Source organism: Coregonus lavaretus (assembly GCF_964263955.1).
Source record: "Coregonus lavaretus genome assembly, contig: HAP1_SCAFFOLD_5400, whole genome shotgun sequence".
NCBI lineage: Eukaryota > Metazoa > Chordata > Actinopteri > Salmoniformes > Salmonidae > Coregonus > Coregonus lavaretus.
The window spans coordinates 3,743-25,435 of NW_028163455.1; the positions used below are offsets into that span (position 1 = coordinate 3,743).

The 21,693-nt window shown below is 45.5% G+C and overlaps 1 protein-coding gene across 1 annotated transcript in view; it reads left to right on the top strand.

Moving 5' to 3' along the window:
* Nucleotides 1-898: 898 nt before the first annotated feature.
* Nucleotides 899-21,693, top strand: part of LOC311118125 (fibronectin type III domain-containing protein 1-like) — a gene marked incomplete at both ends in the record, with an annotated part of 33,006 nt that continues 12,211 nt past the window's right edge. The window contains 11 exons of the mRNA XM_084192997.1: nt 899-967; nt 1,985-2,263; nt 2,419-2,517; nt 5,053-5,170; nt 5,367-5,554; nt 6,389-6,496; nt 9,216-9,410; nt 9,566-10,809; nt 11,182-12,423; nt 12,592-12,703; nt 14,523-14,864. Coding sequence (XP_084049123.1) covers nt 899-967; nt 1,985-2,263; nt 2,419-2,517; nt 5,053-5,170; nt 5,367-5,554; nt 6,389-6,496; nt 9,216-9,410; nt 9,566-10,809; nt 11,182-12,423; nt 12,592-12,703; nt 14,523-14,864 — 3,996 coding nt within the window. The remainder of the gene's footprint in view (nt 968-1,984; nt 2,264-2,418; nt 2,518-5,052; nt 5,171-5,366; nt 5,555-6,388; nt 6,497-9,215; nt 9,411-9,565; nt 10,810-11,181; nt 12,424-12,591; nt 12,704-14,522; nt 14,865-21,693) is intronic.

Below are 21,693 nucleotides of genomic sequence, written 5' to 3' on the forward strand. Positions count from 1 at the left end.
CGTCGTGTTTGGAGGACAAACAATGCTGAGTTGCATCCAAAGAACACCATACCTACTGTGAAGCATGGGGGTGGAAACATCATGCTTTGGGGCTGTTTTTCTGCAAAGGGACCAGGACGATTGATCCGTGTAAAGGAAAGAATGAATGGGGCCATGTATCGTGAGATTTTGAGTGAAAACCTCCTTCCATCAGCAAGGGCATTGAAGATGAAACGTGGCTGGGTCTTTCAGCATGACAATGATCCCAAACACACCGCCCGGGCAACGAAGGAGTGGCTTCGTAAGAAGCATTTCAAGGTCCTGGAGTGGCCTAGCCAGTCTCCAGATCTCAACCCCATAGAAAATCTTTGGAGGGAGTTGAAAGTCCGTGTTGCCCAGCGACAGCCCCAAAACATCACTGCTCTAGAGGAGATATGCATGGAGGAATGGGCCAAAATACCAGCAACAGTGTGTGAAAACCTTGTGAAGACTTACAGAAAACGTTTGACCTGTGTCATTGCCAACCAAGGGTATATAACAAAGTATTGAGAAACTTTTGTTATTGACCAAATACTTATTTTCCACCTTAATTTGCAAATAAATTCATTAAAAATCCTACAATGTGATTTTCTGGATTTTTTTTCCTCATTTTGTCTGTCATAGTTGACGTGTACCTATGATGAAAATTACAGGCCTCTCTCATCTTTCTAAGTGGGAGAACTTGCACAATTGGTGGCTGACTAAATACTTATTTTCCCCACTGTACAGGGGGTACCGGTACAGAGTCAATGTGCGGAGGCACTGGTTAGTCGAGGTAATTGAGGTAATATGTACATGTACATAATATGTACATAATAGAAAGCTCACCTGTATTTCAAAGACCCTATGGTTTACCTGTGTATGTTTACCTGTTCCCCAGGTGGTGAATGGGTCAAACTGGATGGCTTCGCAGTGGTGGACGGGGCACCTGTCAACGCATCATCTCCTGGTAACACCAAAATGGATAGTGTTCCTTCGCATTTTAGTTTTAGACAGAGAAACATAGCCCAGTCCCCTCTCTTCTCCCTTTGCTCTGAGTCTATGCAGTGGCTCTATCTAACCGAACCAATGGTATGTCTGCCCTGGCCCGTAGCACCTTGGATATCCAGGCTTCCAGGAAACACAGAGGCTGATATCTGGCAGTCGGAGGATTGTTGAGTCGATGCTCCTCTCACATACAGACTTTGTCGTGCCAGGACCTCTCGTCCTATCCTCCTTTAATCCCAACTCCTATGACCTCTAATTTTATTCACTTCTCCTCTTCTCATCTCTCCCTCACTGATCCAGCAAGTAATAAAGTCCACTGACTAACCCTGTCTGACCCTATCTTATGCCCACATCTACTCTGTCTGACTTGTCAGGACTGTATCAACCACTGCTGCATAGGAATACATTTACTCTGAGGGAAAGAAGACAGAGAGCCTTTCATCTGACAATGATTATGAGATACAGAGGGATGAGAGATGAGGAGAAGGCAGGGAAATGTTTTTCCTTATGTTGCCCGTGCTATCACTCGGCACGCCAGCGAAGCAAGGGAAGGGAGGTGAAGACGGATTGGGGGATTGTCTGGCTGTCTGTCTGAGATGGCTGTCCAGGCTGGAGTCAGACATCATATGATTACACCAGGAAGTAAGAAGCAGGAAGTGGGAGCATTGAGAGACTGTGTGGTCCCTGGTCCCTGTCTGTGTCCACGTTGTGACATCTCCCATGGTTACAGTGTCTCAGACACTGATTATTGGAGAGGAAGGGCTTTTGGCAAAGTAGGACATTTGGGGAGTTTCCCTAAGTTCCCCATGGCATTTGAAACATTTCAAAACATAATGATGAGATAGAAACTCATAGAAGTGATAATAGCGTTTCTTAAGACTTGGTACTGGCCCTCACACAGTTACCTCAGCATGTCAACCTGAGATACTGTCCCTTATGATCTTACTCAACTTCAGCTGTATTTTTCTCTCTCTTCCAGCTCGTCCATCTCCTACTCCAGACGTGTGGCCCAGGCCTGACTCCCCTGTGAGTATCCCTGTGAGGACAGGAACAGGATCAGGGGTTGATGGGACGGTGCGCCCGTCAGGCCTGACCTCTTCCAGGGGGCAGCAGATCCGGAGACCTCCCCAATCATCCTCCGGCCCTCGTCAGCCAGAGAGGGCCAGGGCAGGGACACCCCTGCTGGACCAGAGGTCCCAACACCACCACCACACCCAGCCACAGGCTGACCAGAGAAACATACACAACACCAAACTAGGTAAGAGCATCTGGATCTCTCTCACACTCTGTTTGCTCCTCATTTAGAATATTATTGTGTGAACAGTATGTACATTATGTGTAGTGTGTCCATCCATAGTGTGTCCTAGTGTGTAAACGCTGGCCTATGTGTCTGGTATGTCCCTCTATTCGTAGCGTCTGAGTCCATCTATGTGGTATCACTGCAGGCACAGAGAGCCACGGGGCGGAGCGTGCCAAGCAACAGGGCCACCCTGACCAAAAAAACTCCCCCAGGTAGGTTATACCTTATGACCACCTTATGAGCCTTTATAACATCTTTGCAAGCCTTTATAACATCCTTAGAAGCCTTTATAACCACCCATAACTACATACAGCTGCGAGGAACTCATCTTCAAGCAACACTCAAGCCACACACATTTTAGAGTTTTAAACCATTTCAACACCTCTCCCAATATACAGTAGCGATGTAAAAACAGACTGCATTTAAGGAATGATAGTAACTTCACTTATTTTCAGTCAATTCTCAACATGATATCACAGGAAAACATCATCCTGGCACGTTTTTGGAAAAAAGGTAAAATGTCACAGTAGCTGACAGATTTTTTTCAGTACATTGTGGTCAATGGGAAAAGATGAGTGTCACAGGGTTGAAAAGATTAGTGTCACAGCGTTGAGTTTTTCTCAATATGTTGCAGTCAATGGGACAAGATGGGTGTCACAGGGTTGATGTATTTCTCAATACATTGCAGTCAATGTGAAAAGACGAGTGTCAAAGGGTTGACATTTTTCTCGTTTATCTCATGTCTGTCTCTCTCTCACTCCATACCTCCTCTTTATCCCCCCTCGTTCTCTTCTCTCTCCCTTCCCCTTCTTTCACCCCCATCACCCCTCTCTCACCCTCTCCCTCACTATCCCTTCTCTCTCTCCTCCTCTATTCTCTCTCCCTCCTCCCTCCTCCCCCCTCCATTCTCTTTCCCTCGTTCTTTCCCTACCTCCCCTTCCTCTCATCTTTCCCTCTCCCTCCTCTCTCTCCCCTCTGTCTGTCTGTCTGTCTGTTGACTCCCTCTCGCCCTCTCGCTCCTCTCTCCCACAGACAGACAGACAGACACAGGCTGACAGACATGAAGACACAGGCAGGCAGGCAGGCAGGCAGGCAGGCAGGCAGGCAGGCAGGCAGGCAGGCAGGCAGGCAGGCCAACAGGCAGGCAGTTAGGCAGTTAGACAGACAGGCAGGCAGGCGGGCAGGCAGGCAGGCAGGCAGGCAGGCAGGCAGACACAGACTGTTTCAAGTTTTAAAAAATTGACCAATAGCCCCTTCAGAATTCATTCAAGAATTCATAACAAGGCTCTTAGCTTCTTGAACTGCAAGACCATTTCTTCCAATGGAGGTCAAAAATGCTTTTGGGTCTACTTCAAATTTGCTGGGTCATGAAGGTCCCCCGGTCATAAATATGTAACATTTGGGAAGATTAAACCTTTTTAACCCTTCGAAACCACCCCTATGACCCCTAATTAAGTCACTTCCTGTAATCAGACAGACAGACAGGCCGACAGACAGACAGACAGACAGGCAGACACAGACAGACAAACAGACTCAGACAGTCAGGCAGGCAGTTAGGCAGACAGACAGACAGACACAGTTTCAAGTTTCAAGTAAAAAAAATGACCAATATCCTCTTCAGAATTCATTCAAGAATTCATAACTGTTTTTCTGTTTTTATGGGTGATTTGTGATGTTTTATTTTATTTCAATGTGTAGATATACAGTATATAAGGTATATTGGGAATAATGTGTATATTTATGTCATTTCCTGTGATCAGACAGACAGACAGGCCGACAGACAGACAGGCCACATCCCGGCTCAATCCTAAGCATAGCCTCAACCCTAAGCCTAACCCTAGCTTCATATCTCCCTGCTTAACCCTAACCCTAGTCCTCACTTCATCTCCACATCTTGGCTCAACCCTAACCCTAGCCACAACCCTAACGTTAACTTCTTGTCCACATCCCGGCTCAACCCTAACTCCAAGAGCTGAGTCAAGATGTGGAGGGCTAGGGTTAGGGTTGTTGCTAGGGTTAGGGTTGAGCCAGGATGTGGACAGGAAGCCTGTCTGTCTGTTTGTTTGTCTGTCTCTCTGTCTCTCTCTCTCGCTGTCTGTCTGTGAGTGGATCTGTCTGTCTATCTGTCTGTCTGTCTGTCTGAATCTTTCACCAACTTACCCAGCGTAGCTCTATCACCAACCTTTTTGCCTTGAATGCAATGTATTGACTTAAGTGTCAATACCGTTGAATCATATCTATGCGTCAATGTACTGTCTGTGGAGGTGGGGAAATGGAGAGAGAGGTGGAGGTGGGAGAGAGAGGAGGGAGAAGGAGATAAAGATTAGAGGGAGGGGGGGGAAGAAGTTAAGAGATATAATGGAGGAGGGAGAAGGGAGAGAGAGAGAGAGAAAGAGAGAAGGGAGGGAGGGAAAGAGAGAGAGAGGATGGTATCATGTCTGTGATGCCTTTCTCAATGCGTCCATGTTGTGATGCAAATCTTGCCCGATTGAATGCAATGTATTCACTTAGGCATCAAGCCTGTGACACTCATCTTCTCCCATTGACTGCAATGTATTGAGATAAACGTCAATCCTGTGGCACTCATCCTTTCCCATTGCCTGAATTGTATTGAGAAAAACGACAGCTACTGTAATATTTTACCTTTTTTCAAAAGACATTCCAGGATGATGTTTTCAGGCTGATAATGGGCTGCAATTCTACTTAGACCTCTGGACCATGTTTAGTGTTCTTTGTTCCCCATGCAGAGCCTGAGGAGTATGTGGCCAAAGACATCGGTGTGAGGGTCATGTCCCCTCAGTCTGTCCTCATCAGTTGGGTGGACCCAGCCATCGAGATGGAGAAGGTCCTACCTGGTGGCTCCAGGTGAGAGTGGGCTCGTGTCTCTGTGTGTGTGTGTGTGCGTGCGTGTGTGCGCGTGTGTGTGAGTGTGAGTGTGTGAGTGTGTGAGTGTGTGAGTGTGTGAGTGTGTGAGTGTGTGAGTGTGTGAGTGTGTGTGTGTGTGTGTGAGTGTGTAAGTGTATGAGTGTGTGAGAGAGGTAATGTATTTTCCTTTCTCCAGACACTACACAGTGAAGTACAGGGAGAAGGGTGAGTCTGCTCGATGGGAGTACAAAGAGACCAACCAGAGGAGGCTGCTGATAGATACCCTGTCAGCTGATGGGATGTACGAGTTCTCCGTCCGAATCTCCCAGGGAGACAACCACGGCAAGTGGAGTGTGTCCGTGTTCCAGAGGACCCCAGAATCTGGTAGGTTGTCTTACTGCCTGTCTGAAAATATAGGATAAACCCAAGTCTTACATGTAATGTCCCATTTTTTAAGAGAGGAAATGGCATTTTCTTGAGAATCATATGAGTCCTACAGTGTCATACAAATTATCATAGTTCTAACCGGTTTTGGCGTTCATCCATATTTCATTCAGATTGTTCCCTTCAATCAATCCTTCATGAAAACCTCTGCCAGTTTGTAGTTTCAATCTCATTGCTTTATGTCATAATTCAGCACAGTTAACGTTTCACTCTCATCCTCCACTTACTGATCCTGGATACTGGAGTCATACAGTATATTTGGCTGCTCTGTCATGAGCATAGCATTCGTATTGTGCCATAGCAAATCCAGGCTCTGTCGTAGCCGGCCGCGACCAGGAGACCCATGGGGCGGCGCACAATTGGCCCAGCGTCATCCAGGGTAGGGGAGGGAATGGCTGGCAGGGATGTAGCTCAGTTGGTAGAGCATGGCGTTTGCAACGCCAGGGTTGTGGGTTCGTTTCCCACGGGGGGCCAGTATGAAAAAAATATATATATAATGTATGCACTCACTAACTGTAAGTCGCTCTGGATAAGAGCGTCTGCTAAATAAAAAAAATAAAAAATAAAAATAGCTGCTTCTGACTGAGTAAGTAAAGGTTCAGGGAGATGTCAGCGTTTACAGCCTGGCATATAACAGGACTTGAGTTTTTCACTACTGTTTCTGTTACAAGTAGCGTCTTTCCTTCTTCTGTTCTCCTTGCTCCTTTTTTCTCTCTCGGGAACACGTTATTTCTCCTCCTTTTTTCCATCCCTTTTTTCCTCTGTGTTCTTAAGCTCCCTCTGGTCCTCCGGAGAACTTTGATGTGAAGCCACTGAGAGGGAAGGGAACTGCCGTCACGGCGACCTGGGACCCTCCCGAGGAACCCAACGGGAGGATACGAGGTCAGAACATGAGACTATACCGCTCTGATCATTCAGCAGATGACTTCACTGTATCCCTCTTATTAATCATTCAAATAATATACAGTATATATGTGTAGACAAATAAACATTTTTTTTTAAATTGCTTGGCCCCGCAAATCAAGCTTGCTAATCTTGGAGTTGAATTAGATGACATGACTTTGGGGATACTATTGTATGCCAATGATATTGTCCTCCAAGCAGAGAGTGAGTTTGATTTGCAATGTATGTTGAACACTGTCAATCTCTGGTGTACCAAATGGAGATGAATGATTAACAAAGATAAAACCCAGATAATGCACTTCAGAAAAAAGGGTACAGTAAGAAGTATTAATGACTTCACTTTTGGAGCAAGGGCCCCTAAACTACACTAGCTCACATAAATACCATGGTTTCCTTTTTGATGAATGTATGACCTTTGAAGAGGGTATAAAGTCTTTATCAGATTCTGCAGGGAGAGCATTGCTGTCTGTTGTAAGTAAACTGAAAATCTGTAAAGACCATGACTATTGTACATATTCACAGCTCTATAATTTATGTGTGTGTCCTATCGTGAACTATGCTGCTCGAATCTGGGGTTTTATAGAATCCAAAACAGCAAACGATATTCAGAATAGAGCCATACAATGTTTTTTGGGAGTGCATAAGTTTGCCCCAAGCCTTGCTATTCAAGGTGACATGGGGTGGGAGCCCAGTGAAATAAGACAGAGGGGTGAAATGATTAGGTTATGGAATAGACATAATAACAAACGAGCTTTTTAACTGGGATAAAACACACAATTACCCCTGGAGAAAGGAACTCAATGCCATATTCAAGGAAGCTGATCTACAACACATATTTCAAAACAAGTTACTATGCAATGTCAATATGATCAAACACAAGTTAACTCTAAGCTACAAAGAAAAATGGTCAACTGACATATGGCTAAAACCAAAACTCAGAACTTACAACCAGATCAAAAACCACGATCTAGAACCTTATATCACCTCTCACCTAACCAGAAACCAAAGGTCCTTGTGTGCTCAGTTGAGAACCGGGATACTGCCTCTGTCAATTGAAGTAGGTAGGTTCAATGCCATAGATGAAAAAGAGTGACTATGTACAGTCTGTGATTTAGGGTAGGTAGAGAATGAACTGCAATGTTATTGTACTTTGTATGATAATTTGAGAGCTATTACTGTTTGATAAAATGTTGCAAAGAAAACAGGAATTATTCTGGATTAGAGATGAAGAAAAACTTGAATGGCTATTTTAGGAAAGATGTTTTCCTGGTTGCAAATTTTAACTCCAAAGCTTAGAAGATGCAACAAGATAAGTATACTTGAAAGGATTTTGTTTTGTTTTCTCAATTGTCTGTCACTACCGTATAAACGTATGTTTATACTGTATATACACTGAGTATACAAAACATTAAGAACACCTGCTCTTTCCATGACAGACCGACCAGGTGAATCCAGGTGAAAGCTATGATCCCTTATTGATGTCACTTGTTAAATCCACTTCAATCAGTGTAGATGAAGAGATAGGTTAAAGAAGGATTTTTAAGCCTTGAGACAATTGAGACATGGATTGTGTATGTGTGCCATTCAGGGGGTGAATAGGCAAGACAAATTATTTAAGTGTCTTTGAACAGGGTATGGTAGTAGGTGCCAGGCGCACCAGTTTGTGTCAAGAACTGTAACGCTGCTGGGTTTTTTATGCTTAACAGTTTCCTGTATGTATCAAGAATTGTCCAGCACCCAAAGGACATCCAGCCAGTTTGACACAACTGTGGGAAGCATTGGCGTCAACATGGGCCAACATCCCTGTAGAAAGCTTTCGACAACTTGTAGAATCCATGCCCCAACGAATTGAGGCTGTTCTCAGGGAAAAGGGGGGTGGGGGGTGCAACTCAATATTAGGAAGGTATTTGTTTATTTTGCTACAGCAAATACAGTGTCTTATAAGCCCATGTGGGCTGGGCATCCTGAAGATGCACAACACTACAATAATACAATCAATCATGCAATCAGTCACCATATTGACCAATATCACTCCATCAGTTAATCAATTGATCAAACTCCCACCTCATTACTTAATCAATCCACCAACACTAAACAACATTATATTCAGTTCTAATAAACACATACTGTACGTACAAATAACTACCAAAATAAAGGAAAAACTGATATAAAGTGTCTTAATAGAGCGATATGCCACCACACGCCAGAACAGCTTCAATGCAACTTGGCATAGATTCTACAAGTGTCTGGAACTCTATTGGAGGGATGCGACACCATTCTTTCACTAGAAATTCCATCATTTGGTGTTTTGTTGATGGTGGTGGAAAACTCAGTCTCAGGCGCCGCTCCAGATTCTCCCATAAGTGTTCAATTGGGTTGAGATCAGGTGACTGAGACGGCCATGGCATATAGTTTACATCGTTTTCATGCTCATCAAACCATTCAGTGACCCTGTGGATGGGGACATTGTCATCCTATTGTGGCATAGCCATGGTAGCCAAAATAAAGGCCAAAATAATGGCCTTCCCAGAATTTTTATACATGACCCTAAGCATGATGGGATGTTAATTGCTTTACTAACTCAGAAACCACACCTGTGTGGAAGCACCTGCTTTCTATATACTTTGTGTCCCTCATTTACTCAAGTGTTTTCTGTTGGTGCCAATATGTAATATGATCCTGGTCCTCCTCCCCTCAGAGTACATCATGTCCTATGCTCCTGCCATGAAACCCTTTGGGATGAAGTCAGTGACATACCGCGGCAGCACCACCTCAGCCATCGTAGACGGCCTCCAGCCTGGGGACCGCTACATCTTCAAGATCAGGGCCACCAACAGGAGGGGCCAGGGCCCCCAGACCAAAGCCTTTAGCGTAGCCATGCCTGGAGGGACTGGTAAGCACATCTACTGTGTGTTTGTGATTGTGTGTGATTGTGTGTGTGTGTGTGTGTGTGTGCGTGCATGTGTGTGCCTGTGTACGTGATGTTGGTTACATTTCTAATGTCCTAATGGTTTGTACACTTAACTAATACTCCATCTTACCTGCCAGCCAGCAGTGTTGCCTCCTCGCCAACTCATCACTCCAAGAGCCAAGGCGGCCGTAGAACCAGCTACACCCCCTCTCGGACGTCCAAACAGGACAGTTACCATGACGATGACATCAACCTCCAATTAGAAGACGTGACCAAGGAGCCGGCCACACCCACTCAGACCACATCTGCCCCGCCCGCCACCAGACGGACACGCCCCCTCACCAAGACACGCTCCTATCACAGCATCTTCTCAGATGTGAGGGGCACGGTCAGGAACGGGGCGACCAATCAGCGACTAGGAGCCGGTACCTCTTCAGCCAGAGACAAGGGGAGAGAGACAGAAACAGAGGATGAACAGGAGGAGAACAAAACAACAGAACCTACTCCAGAAGAAGAGGAGGAGAAGCTCACTAACGAAGATATGGAGGAGAAGAAAGAAGCAGTGACTCAGAACAATGTTGTTCCTTCTACACCTGAGGAGGACAGGGGCTATGTCAGAGGGAGAGGTAGAGGGAAGGATGTAGATGACAAAACAGAAGTTCCCTCATCAGAGGGCTCCTCATCATCTAAACCCTCCTACCCTCTCCGCAAACCTCTCTCTGGCAGACGAAGACCATTCTCCCGGACATCAGGCTCAGGGACAGTGTCCCAGCCAAAGACACAGGATTCAGAAAAGGACAGCGCCTCCTCATCCTCCTCCTCATCTTCTTCATCTTCCAGCCCATCCCCCAACCAGGAGTCTGCAGCCATCAGGAAGGACGACATTGTCACCAACTACCCAGAGGGCAAAAACACCTACGACCAGCCCAGTGTCACAGAGGCCAAACCCTCCACCTCAACCCCTGCCCCAGACCAGGCTGTCTCAGAGCCCAAAACCGAGGCACCATCTGTGGGAAGAGGGTCTGCTCTGCCGGGCCGTGGATATGGTTATGGCAGGCGGAAACCCGGGATCCTGTCTCGAGGGAATCCAAATGGTCGAGTTCTGACTGGACTCCGCAAACCTGGGTCAGCCTCGACTTCAGCCGGCATGTCCCAGTCCACTCTACCAACCGGAGGCAAGATCCCAGAAACATCACACACTCACGGCTCACACACTCCTAACACACAGCACTCAACACACCATCAGGACAATAACGACTACAATGACTACAAAGTCACAGAGGCAGAGGCCACCAAAGAAGAAGAACCCACTTCCAGTTCCCGGATCATTTTCACTACACATTCTTCTGAGGAGGACAGGAGACAGGACAAGAGAGAGGAGGTAGGGAGGGGAGACAGGACAGAGGAGGGAGGGAGGGGAGACAGGAGAGAGGAGAGAGGGAGGGGAGACAGGAAAGAGGAGGGAGAGAGGGAAAACAGGAGAGAGGATGGAGGGAGGGGAGACAGGACAGAGGGAGGGAGGGGAGACAGGACAGTGGAGAGAGGGAGGGGAGACAGGAAAGAGGAGGGAGAGAGGGAAAACAGGAGAGAGGATGGAGGGAGGGGAGACAGGGGAGAGGAGGGAGGGAGGGGAGACAGGAGAGAGGATGGAGGGAGGGGAGACAGGAGAGAGGAAGGAGAGAGGGAAAACTGGAAAGAGGAGGGAGGGAGGGGGAAGACCAACTACAACACCCCAGCTCCCCCTCCTTCCAAGACGCCTGCTCCCCCTGCCTCCAGGATTAACCACTTTGTGAACCGGCACCAGAGCAGGTTTGGAACAGGGACGGGGAGCAGTAGCAGGTTCTCTTCCCCCCGGGCGGACGGGAGGGTTCCCTGGAGCAGGACAGCCTCCTCATCCTCTGTTGGGGCAGGGAGACCCATCCTGAGAGGAAGCCCCTCTAGGATAGCTGCCTCGGGGGCAGCATCTGCCTCAGGGGCATCAAGGACCTCAGCAGTGCAGGAGACCAGTGAGGATTCTAAAACCCCCTCCACCCTCTACCCGTTAAAGAACGGGGTGGGGGCTGGGGCACTTAAACCCTCTCTGCCCAACAGGAATAGCGTTCTAGGTGGATCTAGGAATCCCATCACCTCCTCTTCCTCTTCTTTCTCCTCTTCTAGTGGTCATAGAGACTCCAGTGAGCCCGTCCACAGAGGAAGCAGCACCAGGGAGGACAGCAGTAATGACCATAAGGAGGACTATCTCTATGAGGGGAGTAAGGAGATGTATGAGTGGAATGAGAAAGTCACAGACCCAACCCCCGCCCCCAAAACTACTACCACCACTACCACTACCTCAGCCCCCACTACCGCCCGCAGGGTGCCCCAGAGTGGGGCCAACGAGAGTGTGGACAGGAACCCCACGCCTAGTAGAACCAGGCCCGGTTTCGTCCCCGGTTCTACGCTCCCCCGCCGTCCCATTATAGGTCCCAACGGGAGGGTGCGATCTCCCCTGCTCACAAACAGGCAGACAGGTTCTAGGTTCCCCCTTAGAGCACAACCAGCACAGAGCACACGATTAGGTTCCTCTATCCCAGACACATCATCTTCCTCTTCTTCCTCTTCCTCCTCTAGTCTGCCGCAACCAGACCACGGGGTTAGTGGGGGCGTTAGTGTTAGCACTGGAGGCTCCTCCCCTTCCCTCTCTCGCCCCTCCCTCAGACAGATCTCCCCTGGAGGCAGCCAGGGGTCTCAGGGCTCCTCTTCCTCCTTACCATCCTTGTCATCCTCATCCAGAGACTCTGTGGTGGGCCAGGGGACAAGGACACACTACCCCAGCCGGTCAGACCCCCTTCGCAGGGGTAAAACCCCAAGTGGAGGCCTCAAGCCCGGCTATGCAAATGGTAAAAATGGCCGCCCCAATCTCACAGCGACCAGTGACAAAGAGTCCAGCACATCCAATGACAACACCAAACCTAATGGACGAAGGTACATCACTGGGCCTGATGGAGCCAAATGGGTATGTCTGTGTCTCGATATGTTTTATTCCAAAGTAAAGGGGATTGAAAGGAGACAGTTTCATCGTTTCACCTGCAATGTTAACCATTATGCAGACTCTCCTTAATATAATGTTTCCCCATGACATATGAGTCTTATGTCCAACCCTGTGATGTGTTCTATTCTCCAGGTGGTGGACTTGGATAACGGGGTCCTGATGAACGAGAATGGCAGGGTTCTCCAGGACTCTCAGGGCCAACCCAAGAGGGTGGTTCTAGGAGAGGACGGACGCACCATCTTTGGTGAGATACTGTAAACTAACCTTCTGTTATATTGAACACTGTTTCTATGAGTATTACAGGTCTACATTCCTAAGAGCTTTATAATATGTTGGTATATCAAGACGCCTCATCTCCCCTATTTATTCCTCCTTATGAGAAAGGGAGATATCACACTTATAGTGAGGGAAAAAAGTATTTGATCCCCTGCTGATTTTGTAAGTTTGCCCACTGACAAAGACATGATCAGTCTATAATTTTAATGGTAGGTTTATTTGAACAGTGAGAGACAGAATAACAACAAAAAAATCCAGAAAAACGCATGTAAAAAATGTTATAAATTGATTTGCATTTTAATGAGGGAAATAAGTATTTGACCCCTCTGCAAAACATGACTTAGTACTTGGTGGCAAAACCCTTGTTGACAATCACAGAGGTCAGACGTTTCTTGTAGTTGGCCACCAGGTTTGCACACATCTCAGGAGGGATTTTGTCCCACTCCTCTTTACAGATCTTCTCCAAGTCATTAAGGTTTCGAGGCTAACGTTTGGCAACTCGAACATTCAGCTCCCTCCACAGATTTTCTATGGGATTAAGGTCTGGAGACTGGCTAGGCCACTCCAGGACCTTAATGTGCTTCTTCTTGAGCCACTCCTTTGTTGCCTTGGCCGTGTGTTTTGGGTCATTGTCATGCTGGAATACCCATCCACAACCCATTTTCAATGCCCTGGCTGAGGGAAGGAGGTTCTCACCCAAGATTTGACGGTACATGGCCCCGTCCATCGTCCTTTTGATGCGGTGAAGTTGTCCTGTCCCCTTAGCAGAAAAACACCCCCAAAGCATAACGTTTCCACCTCCATGTTTGACGGTGGGGATGGTGTTCTTGGGGTCATAGGCAGCATTCTTCCTCCTCCAAACACGGCGAGTTGAGTTGATGCCAAAGAGCTCGATTTTGGTCTCATCTGACCACAACACTTTCACCCAGTTCTCCTCTGAATCATTCAGATGTTCATTGGCAAACATCAGACAGCCCTGTATATGTGCTTTCTTGAGCAGGGGGATCTTGCTGGCGCTGCAGGATTTCAGTCCTTCACGGCGTAGTGTGTTACCAATTGTTTTCTGGGTGACTATGGTCCCAGCTGCCTTGAGATCATTGACAAGATCCTCCCGTGTAGTTCTGGTCTGATTCCTCACCGTTCTCATGATCATTGCAACTCCACGAGGTGAGATCTTGCATGGAGCCCCAGGCGGAGGGAGATTGACAGTTATTTTGTGTTTCTTCCATTTGCGAATAATCGCACCAACTGTTGTCACCTTCTCACCAAGCTGCTTGGCGATGGTCTTGTAGCCCATTCCAGCCTTGTGTAGGTCTACAATCTTGTCGCTGACATCCTCGGAGAGCTCTTTGGTCTTGGCCATGGTGGAGAGTTTGGAATCTGATTGATTGATTGCTTCTGTGGAAGGGTGTCTTTTATACAGGTAACAAACTGAGATTAGGAGCACTCCCTTTAAGAGTGTGCTCCTAATCTCAGCTCGTTACCTGTATAAAAGACACCTGGGAGCCAGAAATCTTTCTGATTGAGAGGGGGTCAAATACTTATTTCCCTCATTAAAATGCAAATCAATTTATACAATTTTTTGACATGCATTTTTCTGGATTTTTCTGGATTTCACTGTTCAAATAAACCTACCATTAAAATTATAGACTGATCATTTCTTTGTCAGTGGGCAAACATACAAAATCAGCAGGGGATCAAATACTTTTTTCCCTCACTGTACAGCACAAGACCATACTGTTTTGTTTACACAGATAGATAACTGATTGATTGTTCTCCCCTGCTAGACCACCAGGGCAGCCCATTGGTGAACCAGGAGGGCCAGGCTCTGTTTGGTCACGGTCGGGACAGCCAACCGGTGGTCAACCCCAAAGACAAGTTCCTGACCGTGGGTGGCAAACCCATCATTGGCCTGGACCGGCCTAAACCCAGGACCACAACCACAACCAGACCTCCTACTACAACCACACCTGAACCGACCTCGCTCCCAACCACCACTGAAATGTCCACAGAGGAGACCTTGACCATGCCGGTGTTCCCGACCTGTCCTCCAGGAACATTTTTGATCAGGGATGATGAGGGATTCCCAATGCTGGATGCTAATGGCATCCTGGACTGTTATCCTGAAGGCAAGTCTGACTAACGCTGACTAACGCTTCTGTATGTACTCTCATATTACTAGTAGTGTTATAGTAATCAAACTAGTACTATCATAGTAGTAGCACTAGTAGTAGTTGTTGCTGTTCTAGGGCCAGTTTACCTGACCCAGATTAAGCCTATTCCAGAGGGGTGTACTATGACGCTAGCTAGATCTACTCAGGATTTTATGAAGCTAGCCAGCTTCAGTTAGCTTCAAATTCCAGTTCAGGCTTCATCCATGTTACGAAGGAGGATATTTATCCTAAATCTTACGTTAACTCCAGCCAGGCTTGTAAATGCATTTGCATGTCGCAGGTGGATAATCCCAGCGAGTCAAAATACATTTCATTAATAAAAGATTGAATCAGTCGCTACGCTAAATGAAGGGGATGATGATGCAATCTTAGTGAGAGGGAGGGAATCTGATTTAATTGGCCCTCAACTCGTGGCTCAGACAGTTAGCTCTGAGTTAGCCTTCCACGGAGCAAGTTAGAGCTGAACGATTATTGCCTGAAGGATTCAAAATGTACCTGGCTAAAATGTGAGCCACCTTCGTGTCAACAGTTATCCCGAGATGAACTCAGAATTGACCAAAGGTAGTTGCTAACTCCTCTATCCCGCTTCTTAGTATACCTCTCTGGACTTAAATGCGCTTTCAATTGAGAATGATTTTCAGTCCAGGACTAGGTGTAATCTGGGCTTGTATTATCTATTACATTTTATGCAGGCTAAAAGCAGTGGATCAGAATGGAGTCTGTCATCAGTTAGTCTGTGAGCTGTTGTTGTTTACCATCTCCATAACATCCTGATCATAATAAGTACGTCTTGTCTGTGGCCACAGAGCCCTGTACGATCTGGCCAGGCACAGTCGAGAGATATCTTTCTTCAGAGACCACTGGAACCAGATCAGGGCCTGGGTCCAAATACTATTTCAAATCTTTCAAACACTTTGAGCATTTGCCTTAGCCTGCCTGGAGTTGGCAGGCTAAAGGCTGGTTTACAGTTGGTCTATCGACATGTGTATAGACAGTTGTCACAGTGACATCATGTACATTCTATTGTCGTCCGACATCAAACTTGTCATTGTCGTTATGAAAAAGTGTAAACACAAAAACTACAGGCTGTATGACATCAGCCGCCTGGTGGTCAAAAATAGCATAACTGCTGTATTTTAACACCAATAAACCCATCTGTTTGAAAATTAATTTAGTATATGTCAATCTAGCAAGCCAGGCAACTAAAACCAACTTTCTAAGCAATGTTTTGGTTTGTTTTTAGCTTGTTAGCTAACTAGCTAGCTAGCTGGCTAGCCATTTCAAATAATGACCATATCATAGCTGACAACTTCTTAAATTTAGCAAATGTTTATTCATTATTATAGGAAAATAAATTCACAACAAGATCGTTATTTACAAGTTAAGGGCGAGCTAATTACAGAAAATAGCTTGTGATGAGTGTGACAAAATAAAAGCAGGGCATTCTATCGGAGAATTTTAGAACTTGTGTGTGTCTCATTGCTGTCTCAGTCAGGTAACCATGACAGCGGACCCAGCAACAGGGTCAAAGTTGAACACTTTTCATCTGTCTGCGACAAGGAAAATGACAGTCGTAGCGACGGTCTACAGACAATCCACCGGAGTATAAATTAAAGATTGTTTAGAACAGCGAGACTTGTCGCATTCTAATTGTCTACAGATATGTCGATAGACAAAGTATAAACCAGCCTTAAAATGGGCAGGGTTTGCAGTTTTAGGACTATTCTATTGGTGCCATTAAGCCAGGCAAGCTCAGTCAGGCAAAGATGAAGTATTGTAAATTATTTGTTATAGTATTTGAACCCAGATCTGACGGGAACCACATCAGGGCCAGCCACATCTGGCGCTGACTGTGGTCAGGATAACGCTGGGGCTGGGTAAAAACCCTAACCCACTCCCTGAGCTAAGCAGTCAATCTCACTACACCACTATTATCTTTACCACAAGACACATGATTAACACACGCCCAAACACACTTTTATGGCTAGACCTAAGTGTTCCATAGGGATTAACACAATACAGACACAAAGCCTACATTCAGACACATACATGTTATTAGGCTCTTATAGGGGTTATTGTAACAAACACACACTCAAAGACAGACAGCCATAAGTAATATGTTTTCCAATGTAATTCTCCTCTTTGCAAGTTTAAGGGAATAACCATCCCCAGTTGTGTTGATTTTACAACAAGGCAATTGAGATGACTAAGAACAAATAATGGAGGAAATACTTAATTGTTAACTCAAAACAGTGCACCACTTTTTTCCACCATCAACTTTAAACTTTGTACTGGAGCTAGAAAGCCAAGTGAGTGTTGCTGCGTGTTTATATGCTACCGGTCAAAAGTTTTAGAACACCTACTCATTCAAGGGTTTTTCTTTATTTTTACTATTTTCTACATTGTAGAATAATAGTGAAGATATCAAAACTATGAATTAAAACATATGGAATCATGTAGTAACCAAAAAAGTGTTAAACAAATCCAAATATATTTTATATTTGAGATTCTTCAAAGTAGCCACCCTTTGCCTTGATGACAGCTTTGCACACTCTTGGCATTCTCTCAACCAGCTTCACCTGGAATGCTTTTCCAACAGTCTTGAAGGACTTCTCACATACGCTGAGCCCACACCGCGTCTCACAAAGATACGGCGGTTGGAACCAAAAATCTCCAATTTGGACTCCAGACCAAAGGACACATTTCCACCGGTCTAATGCCCACTGCTCGTGTTTCTTGGCCCAAGCAAGACTCTTCTTCTTATTGGTGTCCTTTAGCAGTGTTTTTTTTGCAGAAATTCGACCATGAAGGCCTGATTCTCCTCTGAACAGTTGATGTTGAGATGTGTCTGTGACTTGAACTCTGTGAAGCAATTTTCCGGATTGACTGACCTTCATGTCTTTTCTCCTTGCTCATTTGAGCTGTTCTCCACACACACATACACAACTGATTGGCTCAAACGCATTAAGAAGGAAAGAACACCTGTTAATTTAAATGCATTCCAGGTGACTACCTCCTGAAGCTGGTTGAGAGAATGCCAAGAGTGTGCAAAGCTGTCATCAAAGCAAAGGGTGGCTAATTGATGAATCTCAAATATAAAATATATTTTGATTTGTTTAACACTCTTTTGCTTACTACATGATTCCATATGTGTTATTTCATAGTTCTGATGTCTTCACTATTATTCTACAATGTAGAAAATAGTAAAAATAAAGAAAAACCCTTGAATGAGTAGGTGTTCTAAAACCTTTGACCAGTAGTGTATTTGTGCATATATTTGTGCCTTTTCAATGTGTGTATGTGTGTGTGTGCATGTACAGTTGAAGTCGGAAGTTTACATACACTTAGGTTGGAGACATTAAAACTCGTCTTTCAACCACTCCACATATTTCTTGTTAACAAACTATAGTTTTGCCAAGTCGGTTAGGACATCTACTTTGTGCATGACACAAGTAATTTTTCCAACAATTGTTGACAGACAGATTATTTCACTTATAATTCACTGTATCACAATTCCAGTGGGTCAGAAGTTTACATACACTAAGTTGACTGTGCCTTTAAACAGCTTGGAAAATTCCCCCAAAATATGTCATGGCTTTAGAAGCTTCTGATAGGCTAATTGACATAATTTGAGTCAATTGTATTTGTACCTGTGGATGTATTTCAAGGCCTATCTTCAAACTCAGTGCCTCTTTGCTTGGCATCATGGGAAAATCAAAAGAAATCAGCCAAGACCTCAGAAAAAAAAATGTAGACCTCCACAAGTCATCATTGGGAGCAATTTCCAAACGCCTGAAGGTACCAATAGTACGCAAGTATAAACACCATGGGACCACGCAGCTGTCATACCGCTCAGGAAGGAGACGCGTTCTGTCTCCTAGAGATGACAATACTTTGGTGCGAAAAGTGCAAATCAATCCCAGAACAACAGCAAAGGACCTTGTGAAGATGCTGGAGGAAACAGGTACAAAAGTATTTATATCCACAGGAAAATGAGTCCTATATTGACATAACCTGAAAGGCCGCTCAGCAAGGAAGAAGCCACTGCTCCAAAACCGCCATAAAAAGATAGACTACGGTTTGCAACTGCACATGGGGACAAAGATCGTACTTTTTGGAGAAATGTCCTCTGGTCTGATGAAACAAAAATAGAACTGTTTGGCCATAATGACCATTGTTATGTTTGGAGGAAAAAGGGGGTCCTTGCAAGCCGAAGAACACCATCCCAACCGTGATGCACGGGGGTGGCAGCATCATGCTGTGGGGGTGCTTTGCTGCAGAAGAGACTGGTGCACTTCACAAAATAGATGGCATCATGAGGAAGGAAAATAATGTGGATAAATTGAAGTAACATCTCAAGACATCAGTCAGGAAGTTAAAGTTTGGTCGCAAATGGGTCTTCCAAATGGACAATGACCCCAAGCATAATTCCAAAGTTGTGACAAAATGGCTTAAGGACAACAAAGTCAAGGTATTGGAGTGGCCATCACAAAGCCCTGACCTCAATCCTATAGAAAATCTGTGGGCAGAACTGAAAAAGGGTGTGCAAGCAAGGAGGCCTAAAACCTGACTCAGTTACACCAGCTCTTTCAGGAGGAATGGGCCAAAATTCACCCAACTTATTGTGGGAAGCTTGTGGAAGGCTACCCGAAATGTTTGACCCAAGTTAAAGAATTTAAAGGCAATGCTACCAAATACTAATTGAGTGTATGTAAACTTCTGACCCACTGGGAATGTGATGAAAGAAATAAAGCTTAAATAAATCATTCTCTCTACTATTATTCTGACATTTCACATTCTTAAAATAAAGTGGTGATCCTAACTGACCTAAGACAGGGAATTTTTACTTGGATTAAATGTCAGGAATTGTGAAAAACTGAGTTTAAATATTTTTGGCTAAGGTGTATGTAAACTTCCGACTTCAACTGTATGTGTTTATAGTGGTTTGTGGTCATGCTATAGCCTGTCTCGCTTATCCTACAGAGGAATCCTCAGGAATGGAAACGGACTCTATGGGTACGGTTGCCATGGTGCCTGACGCTTTAGCTATTGAGGAAGGTACCGGCTGAGTAATGGCTATGTACCGACAGCCACAGGGCTGGGCCTGCCTGCCTGCATTGTTTCTTTTAATGTTAATCTATCAGTCAATCTGTTTGTTGACTTTTTCCTCTGTTTCATCTTTACTTGCCTGTGGTCTTTGCTTTGTTTCTATGGTCGGTTGTGTGTTTGTTTGGGTTGGGTTTGATTTCCTTCCATCATCGGCTGTGTTTCTGATGTTTTATCTGGCCAACTCAACTCAACTCAACCTCTACAGTGCCTGTGAACTGCATTACTAACTCAGAGAGAATGCCCTGTTATGCTCTACTGTACTGTTCTGCTCTGTGATGTTGCTGCATGTAATGATGACTTGTGATGTTATACACTACATAACCAAAAGTATGTGGACACTTTCTCGATTCTCGAACATCTCATTCTAAAATCATGGGCATTAATATGGAGTTGGTCCCCCCTGTGCTGCTATAACAGCCTCCACTCTTCTGGGAAGGCTTTCCACTAGATGCTGGAACATTGCTGCAGGGACTTGCTTCCATTCAGCAACAAGAGCATTAGTGAGTTCGGGCACGGATGTTGGGCGATTAGGCCTTGCTCGCAGTCTGCGTTCCAATTCATTCCAAAGGTGTTCGATGGGGTTGAGGTCAGGGCTCTGTGCAGGCCTGTCAAGTTCTTCCACAACGATCTCGACAAACCATTTCTGTATGGACCTCGCTTTGTGCACAGGAGCATTGTCATGCTGAAACAGGAAAGGGCCTTCCCCAAACTGTTGCCACAAAGTTGGAAGAGCAGAATCATCTAGAATGTAATTGTATGCTGTAGTGTTAAGAGTTCCCTTCACTGGAACTAAGGGGCCTAGCACAAACCATAAAAAATAGCCCCAGACTATTATTCCTCCTCCATCAAACTTTACAGTTAGCACTATTCATTCGGCCAGGTAGCGTTCTCCAGGCATCCGCCAAACCCAGATTTGTCCATTGGACTGTGAGATGGTGAAGCGTGATTCATCACTCCAAAGAACACGTTTCCACTGCTCCAGAGTCCAATGGCAGTGAGCTTTACACCACTCCAGCTGATGCTTGGCATTGTGCATGGTGATCTTAGGCTTGTGTGTGGCTGCTCGGCCATGTAAACCCATTTCATGAAGCTCCCGACGAACAGATCTTGTGCTGACGTTGCTTCCAGAGGCAGTTTGGAACACCGTAGTGAGTGTTGCAACTGAGGACAGATGATTTTTACGCATTACGCGCTTCAGCACTCGGCGGTCCCGTTCTGTGAGCTTGTGTGGCCTACCACTTAACGGCTGAGCCGTTGTTGCTTCTAGACGTTTCACTTCACAATAACAGCACTTAGTGTTGACCAGGGCAGCTCTAGCAGGGCAGAAATTTGACGAACTGACTTGTTGGAAAGGTGGCATCCTATGACGGTGCCACGTTGAAAGTCACTGAGCTCTTCAGGACTGGCCATTCTACTGCCAATGTTTGGCTATGGAGATTACATGGCGGTGTGCTTGATTTTATACACCTGTCAGCAACGTGTGTTGCTGAAATAGCCGAATCCACTAATTTGAAGGGGTGTCCACATACTTTTGTATGTAAAGTGTATCATGTCATCAAATCAAATCAAATCAAATCAAATTTTATTGGTCACATGCGCCGAATACAACAGGTGCAGACATTACAGTGAAATGCTTACTTACAGCCCTTAACCAACAGTGCATTTATTTTAAACA